The sequence below is a fragment of the Scylla paramamosain genome, chromosome 46, assembly GCF_035594125.1.
Source record: "Scylla paramamosain isolate STU-SP2022 chromosome 46, ASM3559412v1, whole genome shotgun sequence".
Taxonomy (NCBI): Eukaryota; Metazoa; Arthropoda; class Malacostraca; order Decapoda; family Portunidae; genus Scylla; species Scylla paramamosain.
Window position 1 is genome coordinate 5400858 of NC_087196.1, and position 19203 is coordinate 5420060.

Sequence of the window (19203 nt, forward strand, 5' to 3'; positions counted from 1 at the left end):
GAAAACCACAATAACCTCCACTACATCGTTTTAAACTAAAGAACCATAGAAACATCCTTGAAAACCACAGCAGCAACATTCACCACAGCCTGTTAAACTAAAGAACCATGAAAACATCCTTGAAAACCAAAATAACCTTCACTAGAGACGCACAAAACGTTTAGTAATACACACCAGTCACCTCACTTATAAATTAATATATAAATGAATAAATGAACATTGAATTTAATTTTATAAACGTTGATATAGAGAATTATGTATGGTTTATGCCTAATACTCTCTCTCTCTCTCTCTCTCTCTCTCTCTCTCTCTCTCTCTCTCTCTCTCTCTCTCTCTCTCTCTCTCTCAAAACACAGACGGATGGATCGACCTTAGTAAAAATGTTCGTTTCTTTCCTCTCCTTCAGTGAAACACACACACACACACACACACACACACACACACACACACACACACACACACACACACACACACACACACACACACACACACACACACACACAATTAGGTTACTTCTCATTCCTGACAAAAATAACTCGAGAAACGTAGGTATAAAGGGAAAATATACACTTCACAGTGCTGGGTGAGACAGACAGATAGACAGACGGACAGACGGGAAACATGTAGTGGAAACCTAATATTAGTCACGAGAGACAGGCAGACAGACGGACAGAGACGGGCACGGACACAGGCAGACAGACAGGCGGGCAGTGACAAATAGGTAGACAGACAGACAGGCCGGCCGTAGAGACAGCCAGACAGACAGACGAAACATCATAGAGCAAACCTAACACGGGAAACAGACAGACAAACAGAGACAGACAGAAGAAGCAGACAGGAAACCAAAAAACCTCACACGGGAAACAGACAGGCAGACAGACAGACAGACAGACAGACAAGCACACAGACAAACAGACAGGCCGGCAGAAAAACAGACCGACAGACTGACAGACACGGAGGAAACCTAATCTTAGCTGATGGAAACACACAAACACACACACACACACACACATAGACAAGACACTCAGACAGACAGACAAGACAGACACTGGTATTTTCCTCTTACTCTTCGCTCTCCCTCATATCACACACACGCACGCACGCACACTAACGGAGAGAGAGCCAGGCAGACTACATACACACACACACGCACACACACACCTTGTTTCCCGTAGCAATCAACATTTACCTCCAGTCAACACCACTTTGTAGACCCTTCTGGTGGTGGCGGCGGTGTTGTGGCCGTTCATGGTGGAGTGCGCCATGGTGGGGATGTTCTGCTGTGTACGGTGACTCTCACAACACTAGGGACATGGTAGGAGGGCGAGGAGAGGGGCTGAACCACCCTGCTCGTGGCTGGCTACTCTCTGCGCGCTCATCTCAACCTCTACCTCCTCGCCTGCCGCCAACACCATCTGGCGGGAAATCCCCACTCCACGTGCCTAAAGTTATTCATGTTTGCCTAAAGAATTGTAACATCATTGTACGTATTTTTTTTTTTTACTTGGTTTTATTAATGCATATTTTCTTGATTTCTTCTATTTGTTGTACTTTGATTTTTCTTGTCTCCTTCCCACGTGCCTAAAATTATTCAGGTTTTATTGCGAAAAATAGTATTTCTATACGTTTTTTCTTACTTAATTTTATTAATATATATTTTCTTGCTATTTCTGCTATGTGTAATATATTTTCTTTCTTTCTTTTTTATAGCTCCACGTGCATAAAATAATTCATGTTTTGTGGAAATTTACTGTATTTTAAGGTATTTTTTCAGTTTTATTGATTTTTTCTTATTTTTTTCTATATTGGAGTACTCTCTCTCTCTCTCTCTCTCTCTCTCTCTCTCTCTCTCTCTCTCTCTCTCTCTCTGTGTGTGTGTGTGTGTGTGTGTGTGTGTGTGTGTGTGTGTGTGTGTGTGTGTGTGTCCTCTCATGTGCTTATTGACGTCTCGCGAAAATATTTTGTGTTATTATGTCATTTTTCTCCATTTCACTTATGTCTATTTTTTCGTATTATATTTTTGCTATATTTGTCTATCTTCATCCACGTGCCTAAAATTATTCATGTTGTATTATTTCATGGTTTATGTCCATTTCCTCATTTACTTCATTGTTGTCTAACATCCTCTTTTATTCCTGTATTTATTTATTTTTTTCTTTTTCTGGCGGGAAGCTTTCTCTTCACGTGCCTAAAATTAACATTATGATTACGCAAAATCCTTGTTAAATTATAACTGGAGTCATGAATACACTTTGAAACACAACCATCTCCACCACTCTATTAAAAGTAGGAGAGATTATGAATGCTTAAACTACCACTAGAGTACTGAAAACACAGAAAACCACAATAATCTCCCAGAACTTGTCAAACTATCACTGGAATCTTGAAAACACCCATGAAAACCCTAGGAATTTCTACTATACACTATTAAACCAGCACTAGAATACTGAAAACATCCTTGAAAACCCCAGTGCACTCCAAATCACGAAAACAAGCTTCAAAACTCCCAAGAATCTCCATTACAGCTTGTCAAACTAAGCCCAAGAATCTCCACTATGTCAAACCGTACATATAATTCTGAAAACCCCCAATAACCTCCACTAGCCTGTCAAATCATCACTACAATTACGAAAACCCTTGAAAAATTCGATAGCCTCTACCACAAGACACATTAAACATAGTGGTATGACACGGAAAAAACATAATATTAAGTACGCAAATCATAGCACCCCCATACAAACTATCATGAAAGTAAATAAGATGAAAATAAGCCGTTTTTTTTTCATAAATTCATAAACGCTTTGCTCTCTCACCATTATTATTTTCCAAGGCCACATTGATGATTAGCCGGTTTCTCACAAGTATTTCTCCTGTTAATAATGTATAAATCTTGTTAATCTGTCACTAGAACCGTAAAAAATATCTTAAAAATCTTGTCATTTCATCTCGACTATTTTTCAAGGCCACAGAGATGATCAGCCGGGCTCTCGCAAGTGTTTCTCCCATAAATAGTGTATAAATCATGTTAATCTGTCACTAGAACCATACGAACACCCTTAAAATCCCGAATGACTTCAATTAGAGCCTTTTGAAAGTATTGCAGCATAGAAGTGTTTTAGAATACAGGCGTTTGTGTGAATGTTTACTCCGGTAGAAGGACATCGAGACCAGTTATTTCTCTTTGGTCATTTTGAATTTGGCGCCATTTGGGTTTGGAGGAAGGTTGAGAAAAAGAAACCTTTTGTTTTTGTTATTTATGCTTGAAATATAATATGTACAGCTTTCAAGTATTAAATTTACGCATTATTTTGATTTTTTTTGTTTATTTAAATTAGTTTCTAGGTCTTAATAAGGATATTATACCATTTGTGTACGATATCAGTTTTGTGTTATTCAAGTTTGGTCTTATTTTTCTTATTTACGCTGGGAATATAACGTGTATGGCATTCAAGTCTTCATTTCATGGTTTAGTTTGATATTTTGGTTTATTTCAGTTAGCTGCTAGGTACTGATAAGTATATAATGCCATTTATTTACAGTTTAAATTTGGTAAGACATTTATGCACGATTTGAATTTGGCGCCACTAAAGTTCAGCCCGTTATTTTAGTATTTACACTTGAAATAGAATATGTACGTTCAAGTCTTGATTTTATGCTTTAGTTTGGTTATATTTTTTATTTCGGTTGGTTTCTTGATACTGGTAGGAATATAATAGTATTTGTTTACGATTTGAATCTGACAGGGAGCCATCGAGCAAGCGGCGGCCATCCTTGTTTATGTTTACCAAATTGGCGCCATTTTACTACAGCGGTGAGAGGCGGCGGTGAGCGTCCTGCAATGGTGATGGTGGCGCTGTGACCTGCCCGTGACCTGCACAGCCTGCCCATCCCTCCACAGGATCAAGATGAAGGCCATTCTGAAGTACATTGAGGTGGAGAACTTCAAGTCTTACCGCGGCTTCTACCATGTCGGCCCCCTCAAGCCATTCACGGCTGTCATCGGTCCTAATGGATCCGGTAGGGCACGTTTGTTGCTACTTGTATGTCTTATTTGTCACTTTATGGGAGATATGAATGACCTGACCTAACTCAACTTCGTGTAGTGTAATATAAGTTGACCACCTAACCTAACGAGCTGACTTCATTTCTCACAGGTCAAATGGTTCGGGTAAGGCACATTTGTTGATTATTTCCCGCATTTGTTATATTATTGGAGCCGTGGGTAACATAAACTAACCTTATTACCAAACCTAACCTAATTTGTCATCACCCCCATTGGATATCCAGTTAGGAGGTGTTGCTTGTCATTTGATCATCTCTAGTTATTTTATGGACGGTCTGGTGGGTAGCTTGGCGTCACTGCCTCACCAGACGCTAACAAATCAACCCTAACCTAACACTTCATCTGTCATAGGCCTACATTAATCTGGCTGACTTTGGTTCCTGTCAGATGTAATGCGTTCAGTGTTATTATTACATATTTTATTTATTTATCTTTGTATTTGTCAGTTGTACAGGGAATACAGTTGCTTGTAAGTGTTAAAAGTCATGTGGCTGTTTTTTTTGTTTTATTATTACGTATTTTATTTATTTATCCTTGTATATTTGTCAATTATACAGGGAATACAGTTGCTTGTAAGTTTTAAAAGTCACATGGCTGTATTTTCTGTTTTGTTTAGCTCTCTGTCCACTTGGGTTAGGTGGAATACATCACCGCCTCCTGCCACCCCAGTGTTGCATAATTGTACACTCCAGTGACATCATCTATATTATTCTAGGGACTTCTCATGGGTATTGTTGGCAACACTGCTCCCTGGTACAGTGAGGGGATGCACGGACACATTCCAGGAGATTTTCCGCATGTATCGTTGGCAACACTGGCTTGTGGAAAATATAATGTATGTTTTGTTTTATTATTGGTGGTAAGAGGTGGTGTTTGGCCTTGCTTTAGCTGTCCACATCTGAAAACTCCACTTTGCCAACAGGTCCCCAACACTGAAGGGAGCAGGGAAAAAAAAAAATAAAATAAATAAATAAAAAAAAACAATAAATAAAGAACCACATGACTTCTAATAATGACTCTGTTAGTTTCACTCCACCAAGTCAAAATTTACTGAATGATGGAAATACATAAAGATCTTCACCTCCACCCAGAGCCTAACAATTCTAACCACCCCACCTCCACAGGGAAGTCAAATTTCATGGACGCCATCTCCTTCGTGATGGGGGAGAAGACGTCCAGCTTACGAGTGAAGCGGCTGAGCGACCTCATCCACGGCGCGTCCATCGGCCAGCCCATCTCTCGCTCCGCCCATGTGACGGCTGTGTTCGAGATGGAGGATGGCCGTGAGAAGCGTTTTACTCGAATGGTTCAGGGATCATCGTCAGACCACAAGATCAATGGCGAGGTGTGTGTGTGTGTGTGTGTGTGTGTGTGTGTGTGTGTTGCTTGTTATTCGTCTGTCTGTTTGTTCGTCTGTGGTTAATGATTGGGGCTTGTATTGGGGTGTTTGAGTGGCTGGTTAAGTGAATGGTTGTTTGTCTGTATGTATGTCTGGATGCATGGATGGATGGCTGATATGTTGGTTGGCTGTCTGTTTGTCTGTTTGTGTGTGTAGGCGTTTGGCTTCATGTAATTGGTTGTTTGGTTAAATGTTTGTATGTTTGTCCTTATGTCTGGCTGGCTGTGTGTCTGACTTGCTGGCTCTATGTATCTTTGTCTGTCAGTCTGTCTATCTCTCATTTATACCTTAGCTGGGTTAATGGAGGTTTATGTGGGGAATTTCCTGTCAATCTGTGTGTGTGTGTCACTTGTCATGCAGTATAGCCTAAGAAACATTATGGAGGGTGCCTGCCAGTCTGTCTTTGATTTGTAATCTGACTAATCTGTCCTGTTTATCTTAATGTCACAAGAATAATGGAGATAAGAGAAGGAGGATATGTCTCTGTCACTTTGTCCTTCACACACACACACACACACACACACACACTGTTGTACTCGGCTTATGACAAAAATCTGTCACAAGGCTGCCTATGGAAGCAAAATATGGTTGGATGACATGACTTTATTCTTGAAAACCCAAACATTTAAAAAGATATAATTTTGATGTCATAGAAGTGCAGTACAACCTGTATCACCATTGTCTTCTGTCCTACAACCACTGAATGTACCAGCAGTCACAAGATTTACAAATGTCGTGCTCAGGTGACAAGTTGGTGGTGTGCCAAGTTAGCCGTCATAAACAAAACAAAGAAAACAAGTATTTAGTCAGGGAATGCGTTGGTCATAAATCTAGTATGTCATATGCAAAGTATCCCACTGCATAACCTAATCTTTTACTCATCTACCTGTCTTTCATTCATCTTTAACCTAACACAATTCTTTTCCATCCTATCATACCCTGATATGCATTGGTCATAAATCTAGTATGTGATATGCAGAGTACCCCACTGAATAACCCAACCCTTTACTCATCTGCCTTTCATTCATTTTTAACCTAACATAATTCTTCTCCATCCTATCATACCCTAACATACCCCAATTATTTATATATCTATCTGGTTTTCACTTATAACCTGACCTGACCTCCCCCCTCTCCACCCCCCCCAACACAGGTGGTGAGCAGCCAGACATACCTGAAGGAGCTTGAGTCGCTGGGCATCAACGTGAAGGGCAAGAACTTCCTGGTGTTCCAAGGAGCTGTGGAGTCCATCGCCATGAAGAACCCCCGGGAGAGGACCGCCCTGTTTGAGGAGATCAGTGGGTGAGAGGCAGAGAGAGAGAGAGAGAGAGAGAGAGAGAGAGAGAGAGGTTTGTTTGAGGTCAGTGGACAAGAGAGAGGAGGCTTTGTTTTGAGATTAGTGGGTGAATGTGTGGCGGCGGGTTGAGAGAGAGAGAGAGAGAGAGAGAGAGAGAGAGATCAGTGTGTATGTTAGTTCCAGAGAGAGAGAGAGAATATGGCCAATAAAACAAAAACCATCAAAAACAAAAACAAGCCCTTTAAAGATGGCAGTGTGTAAACATGACACAGGCAAGACTAACCCAACACTTCCCACAGATCTGGTGCACTGAAGGAGGAGTATGACCGCCTGAAGGGGGAGATGCTGAAGGCCGAGGAGGACACACAGTTCACGTATCAGAAGAAGAAGGGCATTGCGGCTGAGCGGAAGGAGGCCAAGCAGGAGAAGGAGGAGGCGGAGCGCTACCAGAGACTCAAGGATGAACTGGTAAGGGGGAGGAAGACGAGGAGGACTTGTACTGAGAATAAAAGATGGATTAGAAGGACTAGTACTGTGGAAACGTTAAATATACACTAGCCATCAATGAATAAAGGATGTAAAGGGCTCTATGTATATTTGAGAACATTTATAGGTGCTTTATTCAGCATATCAAAGAGTGAAATTGATAGGTTAAGTTAGGATGCTTATCTTTGACCCTGACCCAACCTAACCTTACCTTTGTGACGTGGATTGAATTAACCAGTCTGTTCCACCATTAGGGAGAGAAGCAAGTGGAGATGCAGCTGTTCCGCCTGTACCACAATGAAAAGGAGATAGCGGAGTTTGAGAAGGAGGCACGGAGGAAGCACGGAGACCTGGAGAAGGTGGAGAAGAAGAAGGAGAAGGCGGAGGAGGTGCTGAAGGAGAAGAAGAAGGAGCAGACCAGGGTGTCCAGGGAGATGGCCAAGATGGAGCAGGACAACAGGGAGCTGGTCAGTGTCAGCCTAATGGCTCTTTAAGTTTTATTTTATTGAACACTGACAGCTCAACACCACCACACCCACTGAGACACCTCAACACCACCACCACCACACCCACTGAGACACTTCAACACCACCACCACACCCACTGAGACACCTCAACACCACCACCACCACACCCACTGAGACACCTCAACACCACCACCACCACACCCACTGAGACACCTCAACACCACCACCACCACACCCACTAGACACCTCAACACCACCACCACCACACCCACTAGACACCTCAACACCACCACCACACCATTCTTTCCTCACAAAAAATACCTGCATCTTCTCCCTCACTCACAGAAGGACCTCATCATCTCAATACTACAACACCACAACACTCACACAGACACCTCAATAACACCTTCAGTATCAACACTCCCATGCTTGCAACACCAACACTACAGCACACACAAACACCTCAATAGCACCTTCAATATCAACACTCCCACACTTGCAACACCACCACAACAACATGCACATAGACACCTTAATAACACCTTCAGTATCAACACTCCCAGTAACACCTGTGCCACCTCCCTCGCTTACAGGAGTCTGAGGTGAACAAGCGGCGGCCAACATTCATCAAGGCTAAGGAGAGGGTGACACACATGCAGAAAAAGGCAGACTCAGCCCGTAAATCCCTGGGTCAGGCCATCAAGGCTCACAATGCTCACATGGACGACATCCGGGAGCTGGAGAGTGAGCTGCAGGAGGTGGAGAAGAAGAGGGCTGAGTTTGAGGACCAGGTCTCGCAGGATTCCGAGAGCCAAGGTAAGTGGGAGGGTTGTCTGAGATTGTAAATGTTTATTCATCAAGCTGTGGGATTTGAAGGAGGTATTTGAGTGGTATAAGGGATGTAATGGATTAGTGATGAGGGGTAAGGTTAAGAGGAGATCTGATGGAGGTACTGGTGGCATTAGGGACATGACTTGGTAATGAGGTGCAGATTAAGACTGGGGGGATTGGATACAGGCATTGAATTGGCATAAGGGATGTAACAAGGATTAGTGAGAGGAGAGTAAGGTTAAGAGGGTAAGTGATGGAGGTACTGGTGTGTGTGTGTATAACAAAGGTGGTGCAGAGAAGATCCTTAGGGTTAGTAATCAGGATAGGATAAGATTAAGAGGTGATCTGCTGAAGGTCTTGCTAAACTGTGAGTAGAACAATGAAACACTGAAAAATCTTGATATGTTCCATCACAGTCTGTTAAAAAGTAGTCAAGATAAGGAATTCTTGTTAAATTTGTTAGCAGAATCATGAAAGCACTCTTGAAGACCCAGATTTCCTCTAGAGCCTTGAAACTGTAGAGAGGAGAAAATATTTGAGAAACAGCATGTAGATCACTAAATGTCTCTCTCCCTCTCCCTCAGGCAAGAGTGTACAGCTGGAGGAGGTGCAGGTCAAGGAATACCACAAGCTGAAGAACGCAGCGGCCCGCAAGTCTGCCCAGTACCTGCAGGAACTCGACTCCATCAACCGGGAGCAGAAATCCGACCAGGACCGGCTTGACAATGCCCAGCGGAGGACAGCAGAGATTGAGAACAGGCTGCGGCAGAAGGGGCATGAGCTGGAGGAGGCGCAGAAGAGGGTGGAGAAGCTGATGGATCACATTCGCCAGTCTGAAACGTCCCTTGAGGATCAGAAGAAGCTGAGACAGGTGTGTGAGAGAGAGAGAGAGAGAGAGAGTCTTTTTGTTAATATGTGTTGTTTTTTATTTCATCATAGGATCAAGTGTGAGGTGTGAATTTGAGGCAGGTCATGGAAAGGAAGGATAGGTAGCATACAGGAAGCAATAAAAGGAAGAGGACTGAAATTGTAGTGCAATAGAATGATTGTGGCTAACAAATGAATGGGGAGCAGTTGTGTGTGTGAGGAATGACAGGACCCTGTAACCTCAGAGGGGGCATCACACATCATTGGGGCTATCGGGTGTGGTGGGGAAGAGTGCACGTGAAGGAACCTTGTTGTGGCCAAACTGTCTTGGCTGTGTGGCTGATAGTTGTGAAGTGAGGGTAGGAGTACTTTCTCTTCTTTGGGGGCTAAGGGGCTGAGAGTGTCTTGTCTATCACACTTTTGAGGAAGGCAGCCTTGGTATATGTGTGTATATATGTATAATTCTCATGCATTTTTTTGTGTTTATATTCTTAAGTTTTCAGTCACTAACCCTCCACCAACAGGAACTTGTATCAGATGTGGGGTACAGCAAGGAGAGGATCACGCAGCTGCAGGAACAGTTGGAGAGCGTCACGGAGCAGCTAGGTGATGCTCGGGTGGACAAGCACGAGGACTCCAGGCGCAAGAAGAAGCAGGAGATTGTGGAGAACTTCAAGCAGCTGTACCAGGGAGTGTATGACAGGATGATCAACATGTGTCAGCCCATCCATAAGAGGTACAATGTGGCCATCACCAAGGTGCTGGGGAAGTACATGGAGGCCATCGTGGTGGACACGGAGAAGACGGCGCGGCAGTGCGTGCAGTACCTGAAGGACCAGATGCTGGACCCAGAGACCTTCCTGCCCCTGGACTACATCCAGGCCAAGCCACTCAAGGAGCGCCTCAGGAACATCAAGGACCCCAGGAACGTCAAACTTCTGTACGACGTGCTGCAGTACGACCCTCCGGAGATCAAGCGTGCCGTTCTCTTCGCCACAAACAATGCACTGGTCTGTGAGACGCCAGAGGATGCGTCCAAGGTGGCGTATGACATGGAGGATGGCCACCGCTATGATGCCGTGGCACTGGACGGAACGTTCTTCTCCAAGTCTGGCATCATCTCTGGTGGCAGTCTGGACCTGGCACGCAAGGCCAAGCGATGGGACGAGAAGCACCTGTCCAACCTGAAGGCGTCCAAGGAGAAGCTGACAGAGGAGCTGCGGGAGGCCATGAAGAAGTCCAGGAAGGAGTCTGAGCTGAACACGGTGGAGTCTCAGGTGCGAGGCATTGAGACCAGACTCAAGTACTCTCGCACCGACAAGGAGACCACGGAGAAGCAGATCGCACAGCTGCAGGTGGAGATTGACAGGCTGAAGGGGGAGCTGGATACCTTTGAGCCGCAGCTGCACGACATTGAGAAGACCATGTCTGAGCGGGAGGCGCTGATGAGTGACGTGAAGGAGAAGATGAACACCGTGGAGGATGTCGTGTTTGCCGACTTCTGCAAGAGTATCGGCGTCACCAACATCCGGCAGTACGAGGAGCGGGAGCTGCAGGCACAGACGGACCGTGCCAACAGACGCTTTGAATTTGAGAAGCAGAAAAACCGGATCCTGAACCAGCTGGAGTTTGAGCGTTCTCGGGACACACAGAGTAACGTGGCGCGCTGGGAGCGGGCCGTGCAGGATGACGAAGATGCCCTGGAGCAGGCAAAGCAGGCAGAGCAGAAGCAGGTCAGTGGCCAGCAGCAGGAGAGAGAGAGGTGCAAGAACTGGAGGAACAAAAGGACAGATAGAGAGATATGCAAGAAAGTTTAGCATAGAGGAGGAGGAGGAGAATAGAAGGGAGAGTAGGAGGAAGAGAGGGATAGTAGAGGAGAAGAGGGTAGGGGTAATGGAGGAGGAAGACAAGGAGAGGGATAGATAGAAAAGAATGTAAGAATGTGGCTGAGAGGTGGAAAGTAGAAGAGTAGTAGATAGGAAGGAATGGAAGAATGTGTAGCTGAGAGTATGAGAAGGAAAAAAAAGAAAGGAAAATATGAAAGTAAAGGACAAGGTAAAGAAAAAGAGGAAAGAAAGAGTATTAGAAGAGAAAGTGAGTGAGGAAGAAGAGGGTAGGATTGGATAAAGAAAAATAAACAAGTATAGAGGAAGAAGAGAATGACAGGAAAGAGGAAAGAAGCAAGGAGAGAACAAAACACCCTAAAAATAAATAAATAAGTAAAGGAAATTTCAAGATTCATTAGAGAGAGAGAGAGAGAGAGAGAGAGAGAGAGAGAGAGAGAGAGAGAGAGAGAGAGAGAGAGAGAGAGAGAGAGAGAGAGAGAGAGAGAGAGAGAGAGAGAGAGAGAGAGATATATATATATATATATATATATATATATATATATATATATATATATATATATATATCAGCAAACCAGCCCTCCCTTCCCCACAGATGGCGGAGATCGACAAGTCAATGAGGGAGCTGGACAAGAAGCGGTCGGAGAAGCTGGCCAAGAAGTCTGAGCTGGATGAGATGGATGAGGAGATCGGCAAGGCACGGCGGGAGGTGGGGACCATTGCCAAGGACATCCAGAGTGTGCAGAAGCAGATTAACTCCATTGAACACAAAATGGAGCAGAAGAGAGGAGAGAGGTAATGTTATGTTGCGTTTTTCTGTTTTCTTTCACCTGGTTTTCTTATTTCAGTGTATGGGTAATGTTTTTTGTGTTTTCCTTATCTTGTCTGGATAAACACAAGATGGAGCAGAAGAGAGGAGAGTACCTCTAGAGGTAATGTTATGTTGAGTTTTCTGTTTTCTTTCACTGGTTTTCTTATTTCAATATGCAAGACAAGTTTTTTTTTGTTTTTCTTCCTTGTTTTTGTTTGGATGAACACAAGATGGAGAAGAGAGGAGAGGTGGGTAATATTAACCCTCTGACTGCCACCTGGTACACCTTTCCCTAATCACTTTGAGACACCTTCACTTGTTCTGCAGCCACATCCAATCTTTGAACTCCAAAGAAATTGCAAAAAGTGTTCTTTTCATCACTATCTTTCTTGTGGATGCTTGTTAAGACTTCACGAATTGCTTCTGCTGCTGTTAATTGTGTCGTGTCACAGTGAAAGGGTTAAGTTGTGTTTTCCTGTTTTCTTTCACCTTTTTTTGTTATTTCTTCATGTAAGGGTAAAGTTTTTTTTTTGTTTTTTCTTCCTTGTTTTTGTCTGGATGAATGAAAGAAGGAGCATCTGTCTTCTCTTCATCTCTCCTCCTTCCATCAGTCTTCCCTTTTTCCTTTCCCTTTCCTTCCTTAGACCCTCTCCTCTCTCATTCCTCTCCCTCAGACATTCTCCTCTCCCTTAGACACTCCCTCTAACTCTCCCCTCTCACTCCTTTCCCCGCAGACACTCTATCTTGAAGCAATGCAAGATGGACGACATTCTGCTTCCCATGACCCGCGGCAACATGGAGGACATAGAAAATGAGGGAAGGGAGGCAGGGGAGTCTACTTTAGAGTACTCATCTGGCATGAACACACAGGTAAGGTGGAGGTACAGGGTGGTGAGTCAGGCTGAGTAAAGTGAGGGGAGGTTTGATTGGTTCTGGTGGGGAGTTACTGGGGTTTTCAAGGGTTTAATTAAGAGTAGTGGATGTTATTGGAGTTTTCAAGGTTCTAGATGACTTAGCAGGATCTAGTTGGAGTTTGTTGGTGTTTTCAAGGTGTTTTGATGATTTTAGTAATAGTTTCAGGTTTTAGTAAATATTGGGATTTTCAAGGGTGTTTTTCATGTTTCCATCCCGAACTTAGCCTTTCTTCCATTTCTTACCTCATCCTCCATCCATAGCTCACCTCACCTCTCATCCCTAACCTTCCCTTTCTTACCTTCATAACCTTACCTCATGTCCTCACCCTTAACTTTCTTCCAGTCCTAACTTAACCATTCCTTTTTCCATTCTTAACCTCACCTCACCTTGCTTCCCCTCATCTTACCTCACCTCTCCTCTCCTCTTCTCACCTTGTCTCCTTTGCCTTGCTACTCTCCTCTCCACTCCTCTCTTCCTTCTCTTACCTCACCTCACCCAGTTGCCTCCCGCCACAGATGATGTATGAGAAGGAGTCGCGCATTGTGATGGACTATTCGTTGCTGTCGGAGGCCCACAAGGAGCTGGACGACGCGGATGACGTGCACAAGGCGGAGAAGCGCATGCAGAAACACATCAATGACCTCATGAACACCATCCAGCGCATCCAGGTCAAGATTGCTCTGTTATTGTGGTTTCTTATCCACTATTGTTGCTGCCTCCTTGGTTTTTATGACTGTTTTACCTTTTATTTTTCACTCACCTTTCTTTATTCCCTCCTCAGGCACCCAACATGAAGGCAATGCAGAAGCTGGACCTGGCGAGGGAGAAACTGCAGGAGACTAACTCGGAATTTGACAACGCTCGGAAGCGCGCCAAGAAAGCCAAGCAGGCATTTGAGCGAGCCAAGAAGGAACGCTACGACAAGTTCATGGCCTTCTTTGAACACGTGTCCAATGAGATTGATGGCATCTATAAGGTGTGGATGTGAGACTGGGGGTGCTTTGTGTGTGTGTGTGTGTGTGTGTGGTTGGTGGTGTTTTTGAGGTGTGGAATGTAACCAGCTCAAAAAACAGCTTATAGAAATACAGTTTTGTAACAATATTGCAGAAAGTCTTAAAACAGAAATAATGCAGAAATAGTTTCAAAATAAGAAATCTTAGAGACATAGTCTGAAACCACAGAAATATTGCAAAAATAATCTTAAAACAAATATTACAGGAATAACCTTAAATGCAGGAAAGTCTTAGCACAAATTTTTCATGAATACTGTCCTAGCACACAAATGCTATAGGAATACAGTCTTGCAACACATAGTTATGAAACAAACTACAGAAATACTGCCATAAAACAGAAATATCTCATAAACCAATCCCATCAAGCCTGGTGCACTAACCCACCCATCTCTCCAGGCGCTGGCCAAGAATCCATCAGCACAAGCCTTCCTGGGGCCGGAGAACCCTGAGGAGCCCTACCTGGATGGCATCAACTACAACTGTGTGGCACCCGGCAAGCGGTTCCAGCCCATGTCCAACCTTTCTGGTGGAGAAAAGACCATTGCGGCGCTAGCACTGCTCTTTGGCATCCACAGGTGTGTGTGTAAAAAAGTTAGGGAATTAAAGACCATACCTGGAGTGGAGTGGAGTGGAGTGGAGGAGCATCTGGGCCATCTTGTGTGGGATTTGCTGGCCAGGTATACAGATGGATGGTTGTTATCAAGAACATCAGGAGTAACAGTTTTTACTATTATCAACAAAAATGCAACTAGTGTTTGTGAAGAACATCTGGAATAAGAGGTGTATAATTGTAATAGTGTTTATTGAGAACATGACAAGCAACAGTCGTCCCACTCCCACAGTTACCAGCCGGCTCCATTCTTTGTCCTGGATGAGATTGACGCGGCGCTGGACAACACAAACATTGGCAAGGTGGCGTCCTACATCCGGGAAAAGAAGGAGCAGCTGCAGACGATCGTCATCTCACTCAAGGAAGAGTTTTACCAGAATGCAGATGCTCTTGTCGGGATCTGCCCTGATGTGAGTGTGTGAGAGGGAGAGTGTTGAGTGTACAAAAGCTGCCAGAGATACAGAGAAGAGAGAAAGAATTGAATGTAGTCTTAGTCCATAGTTTGATAAGTTGTGTATTTACAGAAGGGTTCACTTTTTCTTTTCTCATTTTCCAGCCTGGGGAGTGTCTGATCAGCAAGGTGTTGACACTGGACATGGAGCGGTACCCCCTGCAGAAGGTCCCGGAGACACCTGGCCCCTTTGGCCCCCAGGTGAGCTGAGGCTGTGCTGGTTGTTTTCTAGATCAGAGGACTTGGGAAGATTGAGGAGAAATGCTGAAATTCTTTGATCCACAGACACAGTCTGATGGTCTAGTAACAAAATGTAACAACTGATGGATTCTTAGATCCACAGACACAGTCTGATGGTCTAGTAACAAAATGTGACAACTGATGGATTCTTAGCTAACCAGAGAATTTAAGAGTAAGGAAAGAAACGTGAACACAAGTGGGAAATCTGTACAATAGTGAAGGAGGAATGGTAAACGATAGAGAAACCAATAAAACAAATATGGTCATATTTCTTTACTGGTAATGACAACACTATCACAAAGCTAAAAATTTGAACTTCTTTCCAGTGAGATGGAAGCACAAGAAGAATCACCACCAAGAACAATACAAGTAAGATGACCAAGAAGAGAAGAGATGAGACCACCAGTGTTTTATAATAGTGGCAGATTGTGAAGGCATTAATTGTATTTTTTTTTGCCCCAGGTAGAGGTAATCTTAGGCACCAGTTACAAGTCTCCTGTGTACCTCTGAGTGGCTCCCAGTGATGGATGCTTGCTGTGACAGATGTTAGGGTGAATAGGAGAGAAAGGTGTGTGTGTGTGTGTGTGTGTGTGTGTGTGTGTGTGTGTGTGTGTGTGTGTGTGTGTGTGTGTGTGTGTGTGTGAGAGTTGAGTGATTTGTTCTCACAATTGTGGTTCTTATGACAGTGACTTTGTGAGAGGGTGAGAGTTTATATGTTAGTCTTTGGTGAGTAAACATGGTTCTGAAGATTTTTGAGTCTGGTGAGAGAGAGACAAGAGTTTATATGTGAGGCTGTGATGAGTGACTGTAGTTCATAATTTGTGAGAGAGGAATAAGTAAAGGTAATAAATATACAAAGTAGCCTATATTAGGTTTACACTTCACTTTAGAATACAAATAAATGTTATTTAGGTTTTTACTCTATTGTGTATATATTTTATATATATAAATGTTCTGGCTGACATGTCACTTCTGTTAGTTTGGAATACTGCTAATACTGTGTATACCAGCTGGTGACTCCCTTTAGTGGTGTAGCCCTAACAAGAAACCATTATTATTGTAGGGTAAAAATAAGTACATATGAAAAGGTGCCCAGGTCCACCATCTGTGTGTGTGTGTTCTATGTGTTGGAGGAGGGGGCTGTGGGTTCGTAAACATACATACTGTGAGCTTTGATAGAGAGAGAGAGGGGGGGGGGGAGTGATTAGCAGAAGGGGAGAGGATATGTAACTTCCAACATGACAATATTTATGATGATATATATCTCTTGTCATCATCCTTTGCCTTTCTTGTATCATTCTTCCTTTCTTCTGTCTTGAATATCTCTGTTGTTCCTAGTTATGGCATCTTGTTTTCTCCCATCATTCTTCTGCCACACTCTTCTCTCTTCTCTGGTGTGCTAAACTCCTCAGTCCTGTGTGCTTCATTACTCATCATCCTTTTAGTGGTTCCTCTTCACCACTCCCAGATCTCAGTCACTTACAACCTTGAAGTCTTGAGTGTACAATTTCTCTCTCTCTCTCTCTCTCTCTCTCTCTCTCTCTCTCTCTCTCTCTCTCTCTCTCTCTCTCTCTCTCTCTCTCTCTCTCTCTCTCTCTCTCTCTCCCAAAATTTGTCATTTTTGGAAAGGATTTGGAGTGTTAGAATAATTGTAATTAAGGGCATTTAATTTTAATGTCTGTTTAAATTACACAAGGTTTTATTGCTATTTTAAAGGACCCCAATCTTATTTCTCTTGTTACAAAAGAAAAGGCAAGACTGAGGACTGGGCACCCTTTCCTCCTCCTACAGGGAGATGAGGTATCTTGGCTACCAACCTTAAGAGGGACATCAGCCTGGAGTATGTTTGTCTGTCTAATATACATATCCTTCTATCTATCTATCCATCAACATAGATATAATCATTCTATCTGTCTACATACATTATATCTGCATACATTACCTAAATCTGTCAATCTACATATTTTTTAATTTCATCTAGTTCTTTCCACTCCTTACTTTTCCTGTTCATGTACAAAAATATAGAGAATGAAAGATTGAATTTGTCATGATTTATTAGGGAAGCTGAGAGTAATAATTTATGTTCAGGATTGGTGAGAATAATTTAATATCAAAACTCACCACAGCTTACCAGATTTATGTATTAAGTTAATTCTATAGTAAAATACTGTGCATTTCTCTTTATAATTATGGACGATGAATACAGAAGTCTTCTATTTTTTGTTAAGAGTTGAAATACCAGCCTTATTTTAGTTTAGAAATGTTATGGTGTACAAATATAACTAAGAGAACTTTGCTCAACACTGGTTTATCTATTGTTTATTAATTAGTGTATTGTTTATTGATTGGTAACAATTGTGTAAGAGCAATGTGAGGATTTTAAAGAGTGTATATGGATGGACCAGGTAGGGGAAGTTACAAAGCATTTGGGTGTACAGTACAGACCATTATCATATTTCCCTTTAATTCTATATTTTACCATCTAGAGGGTTCTTGATATTTCCCTCTCTTTTTCTCCTCCATTTTTATTTCTTAGGTTATTGTTACCTATGAAAGTTCTTAATTCATTGCTAAGTTGTTTCACTTCAGAGACTATATTCTTAATAATGTAAAGAAAAGGTCAGTAATTTATTTTTTTATTTATTTATTTTTTTCCATTAATTCCTGATGCTTTTATTCCTCCAAAGCCTTTATTTCCAACCACGAATCGAGGTTATTTATCTTGTCAAGTCACTTAATTCCTGGCCATGTTACTTGTGTCTTTAAATAATGTCAGAAGTGGTCCTCAGTCAGTGTTGGGCAAGGCAACTGCTTAGTGATCAGTGTGTTTGTGTGTTTGTGTGTCATACTGAAGATGCCTATTCAAGTGTTCAGTTCTGTGTATTGTGTTTATACTTAGCACCTTCACTTTCTGTACCATTCCCAGTCTTTTTTTGTATATGATTTTAAGTCGTGAACATGCAAGAGATAAAAGAAAGAGATGAGTGAACAAGTACTTCTGTCTGATCCTAAAGTGGCCGTGAGAGATGCTGTTAAGAAATTTTCAGTGTTAAAGAAGGGGGGAAAACAAAGGAAGAGATGAGTGAATGTGTGATTAAAGAAAGAGATGAGTATTAGTATTGTCAAACCAAGAAGGTGGAGATGAAAGATCCTACTAAGAAATAACCCAGTGTTACAGAAAAGGGAGAGAATTATTGATTAAGGAGAGATGAGTGAGTGAGCACTTGTCAGGTACTAAGGTAGAGATAGGAGATGCTGTTAAATTCCACTGATGAAAAAAATAATATAGAAAATACAATAAATAAATAGATAAAATAAATCAAGATATAAAAGTAAATCAATAAAAGGTGGGAATATCCTGATAACAGCACTGCTCATCTCAGACTTAAGTAAATTACTTGAAGTCTTGTTATCTTACTAATTAATCAGTCGACCCTAAAGAGAGAGTGAATAAGTGCTACTGGAAAATTTATACAAACCTCACTGATGAAATGGAAAAACTCCGTGTGTATGTGTGTCAGTTTTTATTTAATTATATATTTATTTTTGTGTGAGAGAGAGAGAGAGAGAGAGAGAGAGAGAGAGAGAGAGAGAGAGATTTTATCAAGAAGCAAACATTAAAAGTAAAAATGACCTTTGTATTACTTTTTTTTTTTTTTATCAAACAATGAGGTTTACGAGAACTTTATCGGCTAGCAAATACTGAAGAGAAATATATATATATATATATATATATATATATATATATATATATATATATATATATATATATATATATATATATATATATATATATATATATATATATATATATATATTTACCTTAATATTATGTTGATGAAACTAACAACAGATCTAAACAAACAACGTACAAACATCATAAATATATCTTATAGTGAAAATTAAGAT

General features: G+C 42.1%; 2 protein-coding genes across 3 annotated transcripts in view; one reads left to right on the plus strand and one right to left on the minus strand.

The window, feature by feature from the left end:
• Nucleotides 1-1390, minus strand: part of LOC135094612 (TRPL translocation defect protein 14-like) — a 35161-nt gene extending 33771 nt beyond the window's left edge. Inside the window, exon 1 of one of the 2 annotated variants that reach the window (XM_063994855.1) lies at nucleotides 1190-1390. In XM_063994855.1, the coding sequence (XP_063850925.1) occupies nucleotides 1190-1265 (76 nt within the window). In that variant the 5' untranslated portion in view covers nucleotides 1266-1390. Of the gene's footprint in view, nucleotides 1-1161 lie in introns of both variants that reach the window. The other variant, XM_063994856.1, reaches the window with a different exon arrangement.
• Nucleotides 1-18283, plus strand: part of LOC135094611 (structural maintenance of chromosomes protein 1A-like) — a 33074-nt gene extending 14791 nt beyond the window's left edge. Inside the window, exons 2-17 of the mRNA XM_063994854.1 lie at nucleotides 3810-4017; nucleotides 5188-5408; nucleotides 6616-6764; nucleotides 7059-7227; nucleotides 7500-7712; nucleotides 8306-8528; nucleotides 9128-9414; nucleotides 9935-11143; nucleotides 11850-12049; nucleotides 12800-12935; nucleotides 13496-13648; nucleotides 13762-13956; nucleotides 14390-14568; nucleotides 14836-15013; nucleotides 15160-15255; nucleotides 15621-18283. Coding sequence (XP_063850924.1) covers nucleotides 3906-4017; nucleotides 5188-5408; nucleotides 6616-6764; nucleotides 7059-7227; nucleotides 7500-7712; nucleotides 8306-8528; nucleotides 9128-9414; nucleotides 9935-11143; nucleotides 11850-12049; nucleotides 12800-12935; nucleotides 13496-13648; nucleotides 13762-13956; nucleotides 14390-14568; nucleotides 14836-15013; nucleotides 15160-15255; nucleotides 15621-15623 — 3723 coding nt within the window. The 5' untranslated portion in view covers nucleotides 3810-3905 and the 3' untranslated portion in view covers nucleotides 15624-18283. The remainder of the gene's footprint in view (nucleotides 1-3809; nucleotides 4018-5187; nucleotides 5409-6615; nucleotides 6765-7058; nucleotides 7228-7499; nucleotides 7713-8305; nucleotides 8529-9127; nucleotides 9415-9934; nucleotides 11144-11849; nucleotides 12050-12799; nucleotides 12936-13495; nucleotides 13649-13761; nucleotides 13957-14389; nucleotides 14569-14835; nucleotides 15014-15159; nucleotides 15256-15620) is intronic.
• Nucleotides 18284-19203: the final 920 nt, after the last annotated feature.